The 19,983-nt window shown below is 41.4% G+C and overlaps 1 protein-coding gene across 2 annotated transcripts in view; it reads right to left on the minus strand.

Annotated features, from left to right (window-relative positions):
• Positions 1-13,595: 13,595 nt before the first annotated feature.
• The window catches only part of Creb3l2 (cAMP responsive element binding protein 3 like 2), a 155,154-nt gene continuing 148,766 nt past the window's right edge, over positions 13,596-19,983 (minus strand). For both annotated transcript variants that reach the window (XM_090333374.1, XM_090333373.1), the window contains exon 12: positions 13,596-19,007. In XM_090333374.1, the coding sequence (XP_090189500.1) occupies positions 18,932-19,007 (76 nt within the window). In that variant the 3' untranslated portion in view covers positions 13,596-18,931. The remainder of the gene's footprint in view (positions 19,008-19,983) is intronic.

Genomic DNA, 19,983 nt, shown 5'->3' on the forward strand with positions numbered 1-19,983 from the left:
AAAGCTCAAATCATTCTCAAATGTAACACAAAAATGCATGCCTCAGATATTCAAACTCACAGTGCTACTGTTATATGATGGCTGTGTTTGTAGACTGTAGTGGAAAACAAACCATTTATTCACGTGACCTACAGTGAGCCATATAGCTGGACTGAACCCCATCACATTGTTTTCACAATTCATGTGTCCCATTCGTCACTCATCAGCTTACATTCACCAATAATTCTATACTTAGTGATCAATGGTTCCATGAAACCACAGTGCGGGTCATGTCAAAATCCAGCTAACACAGAATACACACATGCTATATTGATTTTTAGACGATCTCCTACATACATAAGAACAGAAGGCTTAACACTGAAGATGAATTACAAACTCCAGGTTCTTGGGGCCATTTGAGGACTGTGACTCCCCACTGCGCCTCCCTTAGCATCTGCTTAAGTTATTATGTTGTTTTCTATTTGTCTTTGCCGATTAGCACTTGCTCCCTGAGCTCAATGAGCCTATGCTTTCTAATGTTTCACCTACAGGACCCAAGACGGCCTTGCCTGTGACTATAAAGTATAAGTGAACATTTATTTGTTTGTCTCAAAGGCTATGGATTCAGCCTTCCTAAAGCTTTCTATCTTTTGAGTTTGTGCCACTCAGTTCTTTAGGTTAGAGAAGATACTAGATGATGATGATGATGGTAGTAGTGGTGGTGACGTGGTGATGGTGGTGGTGGTGGTGACGTGGTGATGGTGGTGGTGACGTGGTGATGGTGGTGGTGGTGGTGACGTGGTGATGGTGGTGGTGACGTGGTGATGGTGGTGGTGGTGGTGACGTGGTGATGGTGGTGGTGACGTGGTGATGGTGGTGGTGGTGGTGACGTGGTGATGGTGGTGGTGACGTGGTGATGGTGGTGGTGGTGGTGACGTGGTGATGGTGGTGGTGACGTGGTGATGGTGGTGGTGGTAGACTACTGGGCATAGGCTCAGTGGGCCATGGTGATGGTGGTGGTGGTAGACTACTGGGCATAGGCTCAGTGGGCCATTTGAAGATGAAAAGTGGGAGGCTCTTTGGTTCACTTGATGTATGGCCCCATTTCTACCCCTATTCCTCCTCCTACCCCCATTCCAAACACAACACTGGAACACTCACACTGCTGGACCTCCAAGCAGCTGAAGCCCTGAGCCACACAATAGGGCTTGGATTTAAAATAAGCTAAGCATAGGAAAATCTATTAGCAAACCTTCCTGAGCGGAAAGTCCTGTCTCACGGGGAGATAATGGTAGTGGAAGGGAGTCTGGACTCGAAAGCCATAGACCCCTGACTATCTCTTCCTTCATCCCCATGAGGAACTGAGGATGCTGGACTGGGGATCTTCTAAGATTTCCTTGCCACAGGGATCTAATACCTATGAAGAATTTAGAAAGTGGAGATTGGAAACAGACTACTACTTGATTACTGATTTTGATATTCTTCCAGAGGCCTCAAAGTGTCCTTATGACTGAATTGTTGCTCTCTTCTTTTCCCTGTCTTTCTCCCTCATCCATCCCTCCCCTTCTACCTACATGCGGGAGCCACTGCCATCAAGAAGGAAGAGGCCAGCAAGGGAATAGTTGCAGAATGAAATGTTCCCTTCCTCTTAGGACTAGACATGGATCCTTTTTAGTTTCCCATCTCCAAAAGTAATTTCATGAGTACCTTTTTGCCAATCTGAATGTTGAATTCGTTCCAAAAGATCACTCCACCAGGGCTAATGGATAACAGTAGTCCAGCGGGCAAGACCTCCTTGATGTGTTTCCGGCTCCATTGTTCAATTAGCATTAAATAACAAAAACAAACATGATACTATTAAAGCCACTCTTCTGAGTGGGTTCTATGAAATGGAAGGAAGAGGTAGGAAGGAAGAAGAGAAGATCTCATATAGAAAATTGCAACCCGGTGTAAAAGCTGGTTTGTTTGTTCCCTAAGTCTTGGAGTTGTCAAGTGAACTTCCTGTTTTGCTTTGAGTCTGACTGTTTTTTGAGTGTGAATGTGACAGCTCCTGAGCTTGAAGAAATGTTGTAGGGCCGTGTGATCACATGGTTGCACACTTTACTTTTCAAAAGACAATTTAGAGCAATTTCAATGAGTTGAGAGGCAAATAATGAAGACTATAAAAAAAGAATAGGGAGAATGAAAGGAATTAGAGATGTTTGTTGAATCTGCAAAGGAAAAAGCTAATGGTTAACTTAATTACTGTCTTCTGGGAATGTCAGTAGACTTGTCAGAGTACATGTACCAAAAAAAAAGTTCTCTTTTGCCCTAATAAATTTTTTAATTCCAAATTTCTTTTTATTCCAGAAACTCTAATGTGTTCTTTAAGTACATATCCTTAAGAGCACTCATTATGGTTTTATTAACATTGTCTTGGGTTTCTCCATTAGCTCTACTTCCAAAGAAAGCAGCTAATCTGATTATTCAGCCTGAACTCCTTCTCAAACATTCCTGTCTCCTCCAATAGTTAGTGATGCTGCTTCCCCTACTTTGTGTCTGCCCAGTGTAGTGTTCTCGGCATCTGTGGAGGTAAACCGGCAGGTTCTTCAGATCAAACTGTATGATCCAGGGAAGAAAGCAGTGATGGCATCATTTCTTACTTCATCAGACCTGCAGCAGAAGTCTGGTATAGAGAAGAAATCCCCCAGCCTCTTCTGGTGTTGGCAGTTCCTAGAGAATGAACACAAATCGGAAGCTTCTCTCTCAGCCAACAAACTGCAGCCCTGCTCCAAAACCACCAATTGGCTTAACCAGCCAGTTGGCTAAGATGCAGAAGTAAAAGATGCTTGGTTGTCCCAGGTAACCACCAAGAGGCAAACCTCTTTTACAGCTTCCTGCTTTAGGATCAACCTGATTTGAATGGTGGCATGATTATCTGTGTTCCCAAGCGATATTGGGCCATTCTAAACAAAGTGGAACCAAAGCATTGAGAAAGACTGTCAATGTAAATTCTATACCCAGCACAACTAACCCCGTGCCTGCACTGAAGGGGCAAGTCAGAGCCTTGTGCTCTCATTTGTTTTTTTTATTCAAGACTGGCTCTCTACCACTTAAGCTATAACTCCACTTGTTGCTTTTTGCTAGTTAACTGGTGATAAGAATCTCAAACATTTTTCTGACTGGGCTGACTTTGAGTTGAGATCCTCAGATCTCAGCCTCTTAGGTAGCTAGGATTACAGATGTGAGCCAGCTCCAAGGAAAAACTGAATCTTAAGAATTAGGAAGGAGCTGGGCACTGTTGCTCACACCTGTAATCCTGGATACTCAGGAGACTGAGATCTGGGGAGTGTGGTTCATAGCCAGCCTGGGCAGGAAAGTCTGTAAGACTCTTATCTCCAATTTACCAGGAGAAACCAGAAGTGGATCTGTGGCTCAAAGTGGTAGAGTGCTAGCCTTGAGCAATAAAGCTCAGGGACAATGCCCAGACCCTGAATTCAAGCCCTAATTCCACCACCAACAACAACAACAAAAAGTAGGGAGTCCAGATGCCAGTGGCTCATACCTGTAATCCTAGCTACTCAGAAGGCTGAGATCTAAGGATCAGAGCTCAAAATCAACCTAGGCAAAAAAGGCAATGAAATTCATCTCTAATTAAACACCAACATTCCCCAAGGGGAACTGTGGTTTCAAATAGTAGCACACAAGCTTTGATTACAACAGCTCAAAGACAGTTCCCAGGCTCTATATTCAAGCTCCAGGAATGAGATTCACACACACACACACACACACACACACACACACACACACACACACACACACACACAGCAGACAAAACTTAGAACAAGGTCCTCATTAAACCCTTTTCTTATGTAATATAAGGTATTTAGAAAATTCTTCTTCTTTCTCTTGGGCTGCAGTACCTTCTTAGCTCTGCAGTTTAACATTTTTCATGGCTCATCACCTTTTGAAATGTGTGAGACAACCAGCTAGCTGAGAAGAGCTTAACATTTTCCTGACCCTGGGTGATGTGACTATAAATTTCTTTGGCATTCAGTTTCACAACAATGCTGTCCGCTGTGCATTTTTATAAAATCAGTCATCATCTCATACATTCATAAAACTGACTATTTTCCCATCTTTTCTATCAGTTAAAAGAAATGTTACTTTAGGTACTTTCCAGAGTGCCTCAAGTATTATTGCCTCTTCAAGTGGCAGGTCAGAATTGCTTCTTCTTCCATTGTGTCTTTGGTTCAGTAGAGCCAAAGTTGAACTCATGGCCATGAATGTAATAACTCCAATTAATTTTTGGTCTAAATTTATAGCTTTGAATCATTAATACTGGCTACACTTAGACACGAACTATTAGCCTTGTTTATTTAGAACCTCAGGACCCTTTCAAAGCAATGCTCAAAGCAAAATGCTTTGCTCAGTGTAAGGGATGCTCAAATGCAACATGACTGCAAGATGAGGTCGCTGAAGGCACAATGGTGAACATAGCTGCCTACCCATGTCCCATGACTCAGGCCTACCCATGTCCAAGGGAGCTGCATTGAAGCAGCGTGAAACAAATACATTGCTTGGTTCTTGTGGTCAAGTCAAAAATGGTTCCATGCCAATACTTCTGGCTGTTGGATTTTAATTTTTTTTGCCAATTTGGTAGAAATGGACTTGTTTTTGCCAGTCCTGGGCTTAAGCTCAGGGTCTGAGTACTATCCTTGGACTTTATTTTGCTCAAGGCTAACTACCACTTGGGCCTCAGCATCACTTCTGGCTTTTTTCTATGTATGTGGTACTGAGGAATCAAACCCAGGTCTTCGTGCATGCTAGGCAAGCACTCTACCACTAGGCCAAACTCCCAGCCCCTAGAAATGGACTTTTATTTTGTGATGGTTATTATTTGCAGTAAAACACACTGCATTTGTTCTTTGGAAGCACCTGATAGTTCATCTTTTATATGCATATTTGTTTGCCAGTCCTGGACATTGAATTCAGGGTCTGAGCACTGTTCTTGGGCTTTCTCAATACTAGTAGTGCTCTACCACTTGAGCCACAGCACCATTTCTGGCATATTTAATGAAAACATCTTTAAACAATATTCTTATCCTCCTGAACAATGTAAAAATCATGGAATGCCTAGATTTTGAGCAACTTTTCCATTTTTAGATGAGTTGTATTATAATATTTTAGCTGTACAGTCAGTCCTACTTACTCACAGATTCCTTTCTTATGGGCCCACCTACTCAGCAAACTTGATTTGCAGCAATCTGTAACCCTCAAATCAGTTAGACAGTTGTGAAGTGAGAGAAGTGTTGAGTCATCTTGGAAATTCTTGGAGGTTCTTTGAGGATGTATTTAAAACAGAATACAGCTAAAGCCACCAGAATCAAAAGTAAGCCACCAGAAATAAAAGTAAGTAGGGATGGGGCATGGTGGCAAAGCAGAAGGAAATAAACACATATTGAATGGCTAGACTTTCCCCAGATTCCCTGCCCTGGCGCAAAATACCAGCATACAATTCCAATCTGGTATTTTTAATTTTGCAAAATGCCATTCAATTCTATCCTACCTCACTTTTTGCAATTTTAAATTTAATTGGTTCTTTTTTTTCTTTAATGGTACTGGTGTTTGAACTTAGAACCTCACATTGTTGGCAAGTATCCTTCCACCTGAGACATGTCCCCAGCCCTTTTTGCTTTTTGTTTGTTTATCACTAAGGTCTCCTGCTTTCCTCTAGAAAGCAATCTCTGTCTTCTAAGTTGATGGAATTAGAGATGTGAGCCACCATGCTTACACCTCTCTCTTTTTTTAATTGTTAGTCAAAATATGTTACCTTGATTTCTCAACTTTTTGGTACTCAGTTTAATTAACAAATCCTTAATGAAAATAAATATTTAGTTATCCACACATACAAATTTAAGATAACAAACCAGCAAATACTGTTAATACTCTAATATGCGTGAACAGACAACATCTCTGTAGATCTTTGAGGAAGGATGGCAATGTGAAGGAAGACAAAAGTAAGCCAATAGGAAAGTAAGATTAGAACAAAGCAGGAAGCAGAAAACATGTTTTACGGTAATACATTTGAATGACTTAGGAGATAACTTTTTCTAAAATACAGAGCAAAATCCTAGGACCAACACCCCCCCAAAAAAAAAAACAACCTCTGGAGACAAACTAAATGAGCTTTGAAATATTTTTAAATCACATGCAATGTTTTCACAGGAGAATTGGAAATTAAAGCAGATGAAAGTATAATTTTTTAAAAGAAGGATAGAATATCAAGGACAAATAAGAAAATTAAAAGCTCAATTCAGTAATCAACAAAATAAGGAAATAAAATTAATCAGACTATGCAAAAATATCCCTAGAACTATAGAACATGAGCCTTCATAAGAAAAAAGTCTACTCATGATTCTGTACTTAAAGAATCCTGTAGACTCCACTCCCAAGCTCCTTTAGCTGATTCAAAACTTTGGCAAGGTAGCAGGGTATAAAATTAACCCTCAAAAATCAACTGCATTCCTCTACACCAACAGTGAGAGGAATGAAGCAACAATCAGGAAAGTAACTCCTTTTGCAATAGCCTCAAAGAAAATAAAGTACCTAGGAATTATCTTAACTAAGAATGTAAAGGACCTTTTTGATGAAAACTTTAAAACCCTGAAAAAGGAAATTAAAGCAGAACTGAGGAAATGGAAAAACCTCCCATGCTCCTGGATTGGAAGAATCAACATAGTGAAAATGACAATCTTGCCAAGGGCTATCTACAAATTCAATGCAATACCCATCAATATCCCAATGTCATTCTTTAAAGAAATAGAAGAGGCAATCCAAAATTTCATATGGAATAATAAAAGACCCCGTATAGCAAAAACACTTCTTAGTAGAAAGAACAGCACAGGAGGAATTTCAATACCAAACTTTAGACTCTATTACAGAGCTATAATAATCAAAACAGCTTGGTACTGGCACAAGATCAGGCCTGAAGACCAATGGAATAGAACTGAAGACCCAGATATTAAACCACAGACCTACGGCCTCCAATCTTTGATAAGGGAGCTAAAAAACTAGAATGGAAGAAAGATAGCCTCTTCAACAAGTGGTGCTGGCAGAACTGGTTAAGCACCTGCAGAAAACTAAAGTTAGATCCTTCTTTGTCACCCTGCACTAGAATTAACTCCAAATGGATCAAAGACCTAGAGGTAAAAGCTGACACACTGAAAACTTTACAATAAGGAATAGGAGATACACTAGGCCTCCTTGACACAGGTCAAAACTTTCTTAATAAGGACCAAGAATCACAACAAATCAGAGAAAGGCTGGATAAGTGGGACTGCATTAAACTGCAGAGCTTTTGTATGGCAAAGGACATAGCTAGTAAATTAATTAGGAAGCCTACAGAGTGGGAGAAGATCTTCACCAACCATACAACAGACAAAGGCCTCATATCTAAAATATATCAACAGCTCAAAAAATTGAATCACTCCAAAACTAATCTCCAAAGAAAAAACCATCCCATTAAAAGATGGGCCAAAGAGTTAAAGAGAATGTTCTCTGAAGAAGAAAGAAAAATGGTCTATAGACACATGAAGAAATGCTCAATATCTCTGGTCATAAAAGAAATGCAAATCAAAACAACTCTAAGATTCCACCTCACTCCAGTTAGAATGGCCAGGATCAAGAAAACTAATGACAACAGATGCTGGAGGGGATGTGGCCAGGAGGGATCACTACTACACTGCTGGTGGGAGTGCAAACTGAAAAGCAGTATGGCAGTTCCTCAAAAGACTAAACATAGAGCTCCCCTATGACCCAACAATTCCACTACTTGGCATTTACCCAAATGTCCAGAAACAAGGACATACTAAATCCACTAGCGCAACAATATTCATTGCAGCACTATTTACCATAGCAAAGATGTGGAACCAACCCAGATGCCCCTCAGTTGATGAGTGGATCAACAAGATGTGGTATTTATACACAATGGCTATCAGAAAGAATGACATTGCCCCATTTGTAAGGAAATGGAAAGGCTTAGGAAAAATCATATTAAGTGAAGTAAGCCAGACTCAAAGGAACATAAGCCCAAGAGTCTCCCTCATTTGTCAAAATCAGTAGAAACCTTGGGCTCTATCTATTGTAAATCTCCTAGCAGAGATTTACAATAGAACAAACTCTAGAGACATAATACCAAATAGTATGACACTAATGTAAGGACCTCCAGGATATAGAAACAAAAGCCATATGATGAGTGATTGTTGTCCTTAATGTACTATGTTATTTCTCATCTCTTTTGCTATCCCTTGGTTATCTTATATTGTTACAATATTTCACCTTGTTATCTGATATATTTCATATGTGCTTAATTGGTTATATGAAATTGTATAGGGAATGGGGGAAAGCAAGATGAGCGGGGAGAGGGTGGGAGGGAAATGGGGACCAAGACATGAGAAAGGGTATCAATGTTTGTGAAGTAACACACCTTCTATCTGGTGAATATAATGTAACGCTTCTATTAATTACAATAAAATTTTTTAAAAAGGCAAAAAAGTCTACTACATTAAGCAAAGCAAAACAAACAAAACATAGAATAACTCTCTGTAAGTTATCAGAAACAGGAATCAAAATAATATTATACTTTTTGACAACACTGTTAGAAGCTAGAAGATGATAGAATAATTACTTTAAAAATTAGAAAGAATTCTTTTTCTTTAACAAATTCTAGATCAACCAAATTATCATCTGGGTACAAGAGTCGTGAGTGCCCACAAATGAATCTTTTAGTTAGCAGCTACAGAATGTACTCTAGCACAACAAGGGAAGGAACCAAGGCAGGGAAAAGACTTTTGATCCAAAACACAGAAACCTCCAGGACAGAAAAATGAGACAAGGCACCAGACTGAAAGGCAGTCCCGGATTGACAGCTATAAGGGAAGACTATAAAGCCAATGTGTTGAAGAAGGCAGTCAGAGATTCCCTTGAAGAATATCTCACAAGAAGAAAAGACAAAATATTCATAGATTCTCCAATTCATGAGAAAACTGAAAATGTAATATTGGTAGGCACTAACATTAATGAAATAACTGCTTATATCAACAATTAATGTTACATGTGCTTATAATTTAATATTTCTATGTATTAAATATTACACATATGCCAAACAAATAGAAAAATGAGACAAATTCTATTCTCAGCAAAGAAGAAAATTTACATAAAGAAGAAAACCTGGTCCTAAAATAATCATGCTACAGAAGGAAACATTTTATCATTATATTAGTGAGTTTCATATAATTAAGTAATACAGAGAGACATGTGTGTTGCAGTTGGTGAGATTTCTATATATCATAATAAGTCATTAATAGGAGATTTCAAAATTGACAGATCAGGTATTAGCAACATAAACACATTATTCAGACATATAAACACAAGCAGAAACAAAGCTGGTTCCTTCCAAGAAGTAGGACATGTGGGTGGAAAAGAGAAGAATGGGCTGCTATTTTTCAATAAAAGCTTATTAGTACTCTATTAAAAAAAACACCATAAACACCATGTGCAATGTCACTGTAAGAATGCTTTTAATTTAATTGTATTGGAGGAAATTTTTTGTTAGTGCTTCTAACAGCACATTTCCCCCAGCTCTTTCCTTTCCATAGTATGCCATAATGTTCTCCACAAGTCTGATTGGCTTTCCCTGCAGTCCTGCTTCAACCTTGGCCTAAGTTCCAAGCCAAGTGTTGGAGTACAATTGCATAGTTACCTGTATGATATTGAAAACACTATTACAGCTCTACTGTCTTTTCTGCATTCCTTGACAATGGAAACAAATTCAAACCCTGCTTTAAATGCTTTAAGTCAACCCTCAAAAGCATTTAAATGATGATCAAAGCAAGAATGGAAACATTGAGGGACTGAGGCCTCTTCCACCCCAGGTCTCTGCCTATAGGATGGCTTTACACCTGCAGTTCGTCTTGGGGAGATGTTTTTCTCTCCCTCCTTTGAACCAGCCCAGGCATGTGGACATTCTCTTATACCCATCAGGAAATGAACTTCCCATCTGTTTTTCAGTGATACAGAGAAGGGCATTAGTTATAAACACTCTGGCAATTCTGATCCCCAAATACTTTTCATTTAAGAAACATTAAACATTTTGAAACAGACTTCTCAGCGAACAGCACAACAGCCTCTCTGGCAGCTCTTACGGTATTCCTCAATGGGTATTTTTGTCCCTCCATGTAAAAACAACAGCCTAGAGGGAGGAGGAGAACACATGGCCTCCTCCTGGGGCCAGAACTCTGCTTTCCGATTGCCAAAAGAGCTAGCAGCAGCTGTGCCCGTGGGGGGACAACATCAACTGTGCACCCTGCCCAGCTCCATCAGATGCCCAGGGACCAAATACCATCAGCCTCGTGAATGGTCACGTGGGTCAGGAAGTGACAAGAGAGGAACGTCCTTCTGGCTTGTCCCTGTCTGTAAAGGCAGGTACCTTTGAGGCTTTCCCAAATACTGGGTTAAAACTGGATCCTGAAAATACTAAGGAAAAGCATATGGTCAAGGCATCATACAAGAGTCCATGTAATTCTGTGAAGGCTAATGGATGACTTGGACAGTGAGAAGGTCTTTCATCCATCCAGAGGAGGCATAGGTAGCTTGATGGTGTCAGAATGGAAGTCATGAGAGCTGGTTTGTGTGGTGAGATTTTTGTTTTGTTTTTTTTTCTTGATCCTGGGGCTTGAACTCCTGGCCTGCATGCTGTCCTAGAGCTCTTAACCATTAGCTTAGTGCTCTATCACTTTGAGTCACAACACCACTTCCAGTTTTCTGGTGGTTATTTGGAGATAAGAGTCTCATGGACTTTTCTGCCAGGGCTGGCTTTGAACTACAGTCCTCAGATCTCAGCCTCCTGAGGAGTTAGGCTCACAGACAGGAGCCAACAGTGCCTGGCCTGGTATATAATTTAATCCTTCATTTACTCACTGTATAACCTAATGAGGAGCCAGATATGTGTCTATTTCCTGAGCAAGGGACAATCATTAACAAATAAACAATTGTCAAATACATTAGACATATACAATTAAAGTAATAATTAACTATATCAATTAACTATGTTAATAATTTAAAATATTTTATTTATAAATGTTCATGGTGAATATAAATATATTAAACAAATATAAAGATATTAAATATAAACAATCTTTGATAAACAATTTGTAAATAACTGAAACCAGAAATACCTGTGCATCAGTTGAGGGTTTGCAAGCTCTGATCTGTGTTAATGCCTCCATTTCTACAAGTACAAATTTCGACACAGTGGAGTATGAAGACCAGGGACTTGGAACCAGGAAAGATACAACTCAAGCCTCTTGTTCAAAGAAAATTTACTGTATGACCTTGAGCAAGTTTCTTATTAATTTTTTTTTTGCAGGAGAGCCAGTCCTGGGCCTTGAACTCACAGCCTAAGTATTGTCCCTGACCTTTTTTGCTTAAGCCACTTGAGCAGATTTTTTCGGAAGTTACTCTTGCAAACTTTCCTGCCCAGGTTGACTTTGAACCGTGAACTTCAGCTCTCATCCTCCTCAGTAGCTAGGATTACAGATGTGAGTGAGCCATAGTCACTTGGCTCTTATTCTTGCCTAAGCCCATTGCGAGTTAACTTTGAAACGTCTTCTCTAAAGTTTTTGGAAGAATGAAGGAAGATCGCCAATGGTGTACAACAGCTGCTCAGGGAGTGTTTCCGTTTTCAAGCCCAGCAGGTTAGTGGTACAAGTAGTGTAAGAGAACATAAACTTCCATCTCCTGAACTTCCATCTCCACTTGGTCTTCACCCCACCCCACTCTGTCCTAGGCTTCCTGGCCTCCACAGCATCACCACCATTGGGTGAATTATCCTGGAACCTGAGCATAGGACGAGGAGTTTATATACCTGCTTTCTTTTCTTTGGAACAGGCCCTGCTATTCCCTATACATCTCACTTATCTCCTGAACAGAAGTGACAACCAGTGTGAAATGAGATGATAAATCTGTATCTGATCAACCTCATCACAATGGACCCATCTGTGAAACCCTGGGTGCCCAGGGGTATATTTGCTACATCAATGCCCCAGGAACGTGCTTTACACTTTAAATGCAGGTTTTGCTATGTAAGGCCAAGGGATCAGCAAACAATTGTCACTGAAAAGAGCACCTCACTCACAGCTCCCAGGCTGTCATGTCATACAGGGCCACAAGGGCAAAAGCTAGGGCTGGACAGCAGGCCGAGACAAAAGGAGAGGGGAAGGGAGCCAGAGGGAGGGAGGAAGGGAGGGAAGACAGAACGGCCACATGCAGGCATACACTTTCACTGTGGTTTTATACAAGAACAAGCAGCTTAGGATTTGCTGGTGGGAATAATTTTAGCACCATCTGGGACATAGGGACTGTCCCCAGTCATCAGATACTGGGCTCCAGGGTGCTTAGGGTAGGTGACTAGGGAAGGAGGGGTGGGCAGGATGCAAGGGGGTTTGGATTTGCACAGGACAGACATGTTGTAGGCCAGAAACTGGTGAACTCTGGCAAGGGTAGTCCCTCCCAAACCAGCAAGTGCCTAGTGGTTAAAAGCAGTAGAAATACAGCAAACAGAAAAGAGGGGTTACAACATAACAGAAAAGGGGGCAGTGATCAAGAACCCTTGTACTGAAAATTGACACGTTGAACTGAAACCTCTTTGTCCAACTACTCTGAGGTAATTAAAAAGTAAAAACAAAACCAATCATAATGCTCTCAGCCAATATACCAAATGGCTAGGCAGAATCAGAATGTCAGGCAGGGGGCTTCTGTCATAGGTGCCTTAGCAAGGAAAAGCCTCTTGTGTAGAAACAGAAATCGCAAAGGTCAAGTTGCTCACAGGGAAGGGATATGGGAAATACATGTGCCTAAAACCCAGAAGTAGCATAAGACATGCTGACCAGAGTGAAGAGGGAAAAATGAATATATATATATATATAATATATATATACATACTTATGCTTCTTTCCAGGTAAACCTGGTTCATGTCCATAGTGTAACATCCTGGGGCACTATTTCTGAGAATAAATGAATCCCTCATACTCTCTGAGTAGAGAAAATTACATTTGGATTCAGGGTGCAATAGAATGAGGATTATTTTGCTTGAGTGCATTGACCTTTATTCACCAGTCCATCAGAATTTCTGGAGCATGAATCTGAGTCCAGCCTCCTCCACGAAAGCTCACGTGAAGGAGGAAAATTCTTGACTGGCTGAAGTCCAGAACATTCTCTTCCCGAGCATCCAGACACAGGGAAAGAAAATCAAATCCACAGACTTTGGGAATCTAGTTAGGGAATCATTGTAGGAGATACGGCAAACAGCAGTGCGGCTCAGTGACTCTCTAGAGAAAATTGGTCTTCCTGTCGCCGACTACAAAGAACAATTACATTCCCCAATATTCCTCCAACTGAGCAAAACATCACAGACAAATTGCCAGTTTGTGCCTCTTCTTGTCATTCGGCTAAATAATCAGGAAACAATAGTTAGGCACACATACACAACCCCCAGGCTCACGAGAAAGGCAAAACACTTTTGAAAAACATGTAGCCAGAGTTTTAAAGATGGGCAACATTTTACTATTTAAGAAAAATATTTATTTGCAAGAAATGGAAATACAAAGGCATTACAACAATTTATTTTTTTTCCAACTAAGTACAAGAATTCTACAAAGCTCTTTTTTATTTTGGGCATTTACTTGGCTATAATAAAGAATAAAAGGCCATAAAAACAGCAGTAGGACAGATAACAGACTCACAATGCACTCAGATTTAAATACTGTGATGAGACAGAGGAAAGCTTGGCCATCAGTACAGACATTAAAGCTGGTTGGTGATTACATGTCCAGGGTCTATTCGCCATTGTGCAGGAAAGGCAAGCTCAGGGCACTTCCCAGAGTGCTGGCTTTCCCCACACTTTATCTGGAAGGGAGATTTTTGAAGCAGTCTAGACCATGAGTGGGAAAAAAATTCATGTTTCCACCTAGCTGGAGCAGAGAAAAGGAGCTGAAACCCTTTTTTCCCCCACCAGGTACAAAGCCTGCTCGTTGAAACTCAGAGGAGACTGGATGGGAAAGGCAAAAGGCCACACAGAGGCCACAAAACTGAGCAATGTGTGTGTGTGGGGGGGGGTGGAGCATGGCATCACAACTGTACAACTGCATGGAGCTGTTTCCTGCACAGAGAGCTTGAAGATTTGCAGTGTCCTCCCCAAAGAAATCTGTTCAACATGTCTTACAAATGAATGTACCCCTTGAACCCCTAGTTCTTTACCCATCTCATAGTAGCCAATCATCCTTATTTCTGTATCTACCAAATTAAAATGTGTTTAACACATGATTCAACATCTTGGTAAGTATTCAAGAAATACCATTTCACTTCCTTCTAGAAACCAAGACAAAAATAAGGCATCCCCAAATTTCAGATTACCCCAAATAGTCCAACAGCTTTCCCTTCCTGTGGTTAAGAGCTTATGGACCCCAGCCCATAGGTAGAGAGCTTTTAATCCTTCAGTGGGCCAGGTTCCTCTGCACTCAGAAAATGCTTGGCGGGGTGCATTTAGCATGCCTTTAATCCTGGATGACCATTTTTGTGATGTGATTGCTCCTCTACGAAATGGGAAATGGGATTTTTCTAATGGATATAGCTGTGTTTTTTTTCTTCTCCAGATGTACAACTCTAATAATGGTTCACTCCTAGAAAACTGGTTTTGAGCCTTTGGAAAAAGTCCCCCCCTCCCCGCCACCTCCCTGTCACAATTCACTTGAATATAATTCTATAAAGCTATATATAACAACTCCCAGGAATGAGGAATTCCCTCCCCAGTCATCCTGGATTCAAATGTTAAGGCACATGTGAGGTACAATAAATACCTAAGAGGAATGTACGAGAGAGAGAGAGAGAGAGAGAGAGAGAGAGAGAGAGAGAGAGAGAGAGAGAGAGAGAGAGAGAGAGAGAGAGAGAGAGAGAGAGAGAGAGCGCACTCGCGAAGGGGGGCGGCTGAACTTGAGGATTCCTCAGTCAATTCAGAAATAAGTTTCCTTCTGATTTCCCAGCATTTTCTAGGGCCTCAGGCAGCGTCTTTCCTTATTAAAACTAAAAAGCCACCAGGTATTGGTGGCTCATACTTGTAATCCTAGCTACTCAGGAGGCTGAGATCTGAGGATCCTAGTTCAAAGTCAGCCTAGGCAGGAAAGTTCATGAATTTCCTATCTTCAATTAACTACCAAAAAGCAGAGAATGGCACTGTGGCTCAGAGTGGTAGAGCACTAGCCTTGAGCACAAAAGCTCAGAGACAGTGCCCATACCCTGAATTCAAGCTTCAAGACCAACAAAAACAAAACAAAGTAATTTAAGAAGAAAAAAACCTGAAAGATCTAAGAAGAATGAATGAATGAGTGATCTGGACTCTGGTATTTATAGTTGGTTGATAAATAAGTTGAAGTGAAAGCTACTTTTCCAATCTTCAAATTAGTTCTCTAAATAAAACTCCATTTTAGTAACCCAAAGGTTATCTAATTTTGGCAGCAAGTCCCACCCCCACCTCCTGCCAGGAAAGAACACTTATTTCAGGTGTCAGGTTTTTACAGAACACTCGCTTTCTGGGGGCTAGAGAAACTCCAGAGTCCTAATTCTTCACTGTCTTTCTCCACATGGGGACTGAGGCCTCTCATTTTGGGGATTCATGCTTTACCACAGGGTTGGAAGTGGATCAACAAGATGTGGTATTTGTCCACAACGGAATCCTATGCTGTTGTCAGAAAGAATGACATCGCCCCATTTGTTAGGAAATGGAAAGACTTAGAAAAGATCATATTAAGTGAAGTAAGCCAGACTCAAAGGAACTTAGGCTCAATGGTTTCCCTCATTTGTCATAATCAGTAGAAACCTTGGGCTCTCCTAGCAGAGATTTACAATAGAGCAAAACCTTGATACAAAAGGCCATATAGTAGGACGCTAAATGAAAGGATCTCTAGGATATAGAAACAAAAGCCATATAATGAATGATTGTTGTTCTTAAGGTACTATGTTATCTCTCATCTCTTTTGCTGTGCCTTGGTTATCTCATATTGTTACAGTATCTCACTTTGTTACCTGATATATCGGATATATTTGTATTTGGTTATTTGAAACTGGATAGGGAAGGGGGGGAAAACAAGATGAGGGGTGGGGGTGGGGGGAGGGAAATGGGGACCAAGACATGTGAAAGGGTATCAATGTATGGGAATTAATGCACTATCTATCTGGCAAATACCATGTATCCCTTCTATTAATTACAATAAAAAATATATGAAAAAAAAGAAGCCTGGGGGGTGGGGAGGGATTACTCGGCTCCAGTCCAACGTAACTGAAGCCAAAAGAGAGGAACTACAGGTTTACCTGTTGGAAAATCCTATAATAAGCAGATTGAGCATTATAGCTTCTGATTTCTCTGTTTCATATTTTTTCTAAATTTAAGTTCAGGCACTGCCTGAATTCATGGTTATCTTCAGAGCTAATCATGAATTACTGACCTGTTTACAGGTCCACTTCTAGAGCGGAGGAAACGAATCTACTGAAGTTGGGAGAAAACACATCTCAGAAATGATGTGGAACTAATCTGGTGTAAAGTGATGTTTCTGTGACCCCTGGGAGAGAACGAGACTCCATTCACCTTTCTCACACCCAAGCCAAGGGTGGAGGGCAGAGGTTTTCTTGGAATAGCAATGCCGGTTCCTGGAAGCCCTTTTACAGGGCCATTTGAGTTCTCTGGCTCATGTCCCAGGTCTCTAGTTACAGATTCTGCAATGGAACAACAGTTTTTCCAGAGAAAAAGTCCTGCTGTATATAGTGTGATGTCCAATAAAATAGGTAGAGATGAACATGAAATCCTCAAAGAACTAAGCACTAGGGCCAGAAGTTTCCCTTTTCTTCTCCAGTGATGGTCTAGGGACAACAAGGGGCTGGCATTTTACAGAAAACTTGAATCAAGTGTGGTCAGTGGGACACAGGCCAGATACAAGAGGACCAAGAGCCAGAGAAAATGGAATGAAAGGAAGCGGGAAGAAGCAGAGGTGCCCAACTACCTCTCCACCTCCTGGGCCCAGCAACCCAGCCCACCCAGTCCACATAAAGAACCTGTCAGAGCTGTCAGAACCACAAGGGTCTTGATGTGACTGTTAAGCACAGCCTGGCCTGAAGGTCAGGAACCTTCTCCACCTCAGCGTGGAAAGATCACTTCTCACAGTGACTCCAAGTGGACCCAGACTGAGGATGCAGCAAGCCATTAGTGGGGAGAAGATGGCAAATGCGAGTGCTGCCAAATCCTGTTCTTCATATGGAATGGAAGGCCTGGTGTGGGCATGATCTCACTTAATGGAGGCTCCAAAGTCCAGCAGATGATTAGATGACAATAGTGATGGGGTGTGTGTGTGTGTGTGTGTGTGTGTGTGTGTGTGTGTGTGTGAAAGGGAGAAGCTAAAGTTAAAAGCCCTTCAGCTGCTACTATAATACAAAATGTAAGCATATTTCCTATACAAAATCTTTTACAATGTAGGGGGAGGAAATACTTAAAGGGAGTTTTCTAATACAATAAAAAGGCAATTTCCATTTCTTATTCATATGAAAGAGGAAAGATTTAAACTATAAAAGTTACTTTTAATCATTTAAAACAAAAATAAAAAGTAGGCTGGGGATTAGGTTACGTCTCTTTGGGTAAGCTGCAAAGTCGTCAAACCTGACGACACAAAGGTCAAGCCTGTGGCTGCCCTTCCATCCCCTTAGTTAAACAGTCCGAGGGAAGTCAGGGTGCAGAGAGGAAAGCCAGGGAGGAGAGGCCTGACAGGGGTGGAGGGCAAACTAAGAAGGCTGTCTGCCATGCCTGCTGACAGGGACATAGCTTCTCTGCGTCTGCTTTCTCTTCTTGAGAGAGAAAGCAACAGGCCTTAGAGCCCCAGGTCTGAGCACAAGCCATTGTGCCATCATACCTTCTGAGTCCATCCACGGACCCAGGCTTAAGGAGACTCCTCAGTAATAATTATTTCTAGCCCTCCAATTGAAAGAGAGAGAGAGAGAGAGAGAGAGAGAGAGAGAGAGAGAGAGAGAGAGAGAGAGAGAGAGAGAGAGAGAGAGAAGTCATTTGAGAGGACTGAGGAGCTCATGAAAGGGGCCACTGTGTCACTTCAGCATGGTCACCAGGGGGGAACCTCAGCAAGCTAATAAATACTATTTACACATGGGGAGCATGGGGAGGAGAAGCCAAGGAGGCACAACTAAGGTCCTTGTTGGGATGCAAATGGGGGAGGTCCTACAAGCAACAGGATGGGCAGGCTGGCCTGGAGGAGAAAAGCCTGATGCCTTCAGGCATTGCACTTGCGGCCTGAGTACTCAAAGGTGGCCCCGTCTCTGCCTGTTCCAGTGTGGAACAGTCCAGCGAGGGTACTGGAGGGCAGGGTTGAGGCAGGGTACTGGTGTGATGCCCTGGCACACCCAGGGCTGATGGGAGCAATCACACTAGAGGCCTAGTGTGAGGAAGGGAGGGCAAGAGTCAGTGCTTTGTCAAATCCCGGCAGGCATAGGGCTAGTGTCTGAAATGACAACTGAACAAGAGTCACCTCTTCTTTCAGGGAGGACCCAAGTCAGAGGGGAGAATCAGGCAGTATCTTTGGGCATGATGCATGGAAACAAGCCTGCTTGTCCAATCGCCATGCCACCCCTAAAACTATTTCCTATGGCAATTAGAGAAAGGGAGGGAGAGGCACTGTTCCCTTCTCCATGAGAGCCAGTGGTGGACATGTAGGCAAAACCCCAGGCCAGCCTCCCATCCCAAGCCACTAACACTCATCCATGTCTTCTTCCAGGTCCAATGGGGCAAACAGGAAAAGCTTCTGACAAGGCAATTTGGGGGTGTCAAGGTGCAGTTAGGGGAAGAGGGAAGATGGAGAAGGCATCATTAGAAGGTGGTGTTCACTCTTCTCTCCAGTTCTACAACTTTGAGAGTCTCGTTCCCTTCCAGTTTGGCGCTGACCCTGTGAAGACATGCGAAGGAGAAAGAACTAAAGGTTAGTGACAGTTTTCATGTGCCATAATGTGATATAATCACTCAACAATCTCATGGGCTGACCCAAGTGGGGTTCTTTTCTAGACTCCTAGTAGTTATTCTTTGCTCCCCAAGTCTCTGGCTACCAGCCTATTCATTCACCCACATTCCTCTCTTTATCCATATTCCAGCTAGGTGACATAGCCCAGAGAAGATACACAGTGGTTCCATACTGACTGCTCATAAATTGCTTTAAATTATTAGATTTACCACCAGACACCAATGGCTCATATCTGTTATCCTAGCTTCTCAGGCATATAAGATCTGAGGATCATAGTTCGAAGCCAGCTGGGTTAGGAAAGTCTGAGAAACTCATCTCCAATTAACCACACACACAAAAAAAGTCAAAAGTGGAACTATGACTCAGATAGTCAAGTGCTAGCCTTGATAAACAAGGCTCAGTGACAGCACCCAGGCCCTGAATTTAAGCCCCAAGTCCAGCACCAAATATATATGTGTGTGTGTGTGTGTGTGTGTGTGTGTGTGTGTGTGTGTGTGTGCATATATATTTTTTAAATTATAGATGCTTATTCCTATGATAAATTTTGGAAAATAGCCAAGAAAAGGATGTGAGTTGGCTTTTCTTTAAATGAAATAATTTGAAATAACATTAAATACATGAGAGAAAACACATTATTAAATTGTGTACCAGCCCTAAAGTCTCCAAGCTTTAGGAAGGCAAGAAAAGTATCATGATATCATAGCTGAGTCTTCCTGAGGTTTCAACAGTTGCTCTAGACTTTACCCATAATGAGAATAAAATAATAACTTACATCTTAAGAGTAGTGAAAAGAATTTATACGGTAGCATATTTAGGCTACAGAAGGTTCAAATAGTAAGCATTAGCAAATATGAACTATACATGTACAATGTATACATATGAAAGTCTGTGTAATTATGAATCA

This window comes from Megascapheus bottae, chromosome 5 (genome assembly GCF_031878675.1).
Source record: "Megascapheus bottae isolate mThoBot1 chromosome 5, mThoBot2.hap1, whole genome shotgun sequence".
NCBI lineage: Eukaryota > Metazoa > Chordata > Mammalia > Rodentia > Geomyidae > Megascapheus > Megascapheus bottae.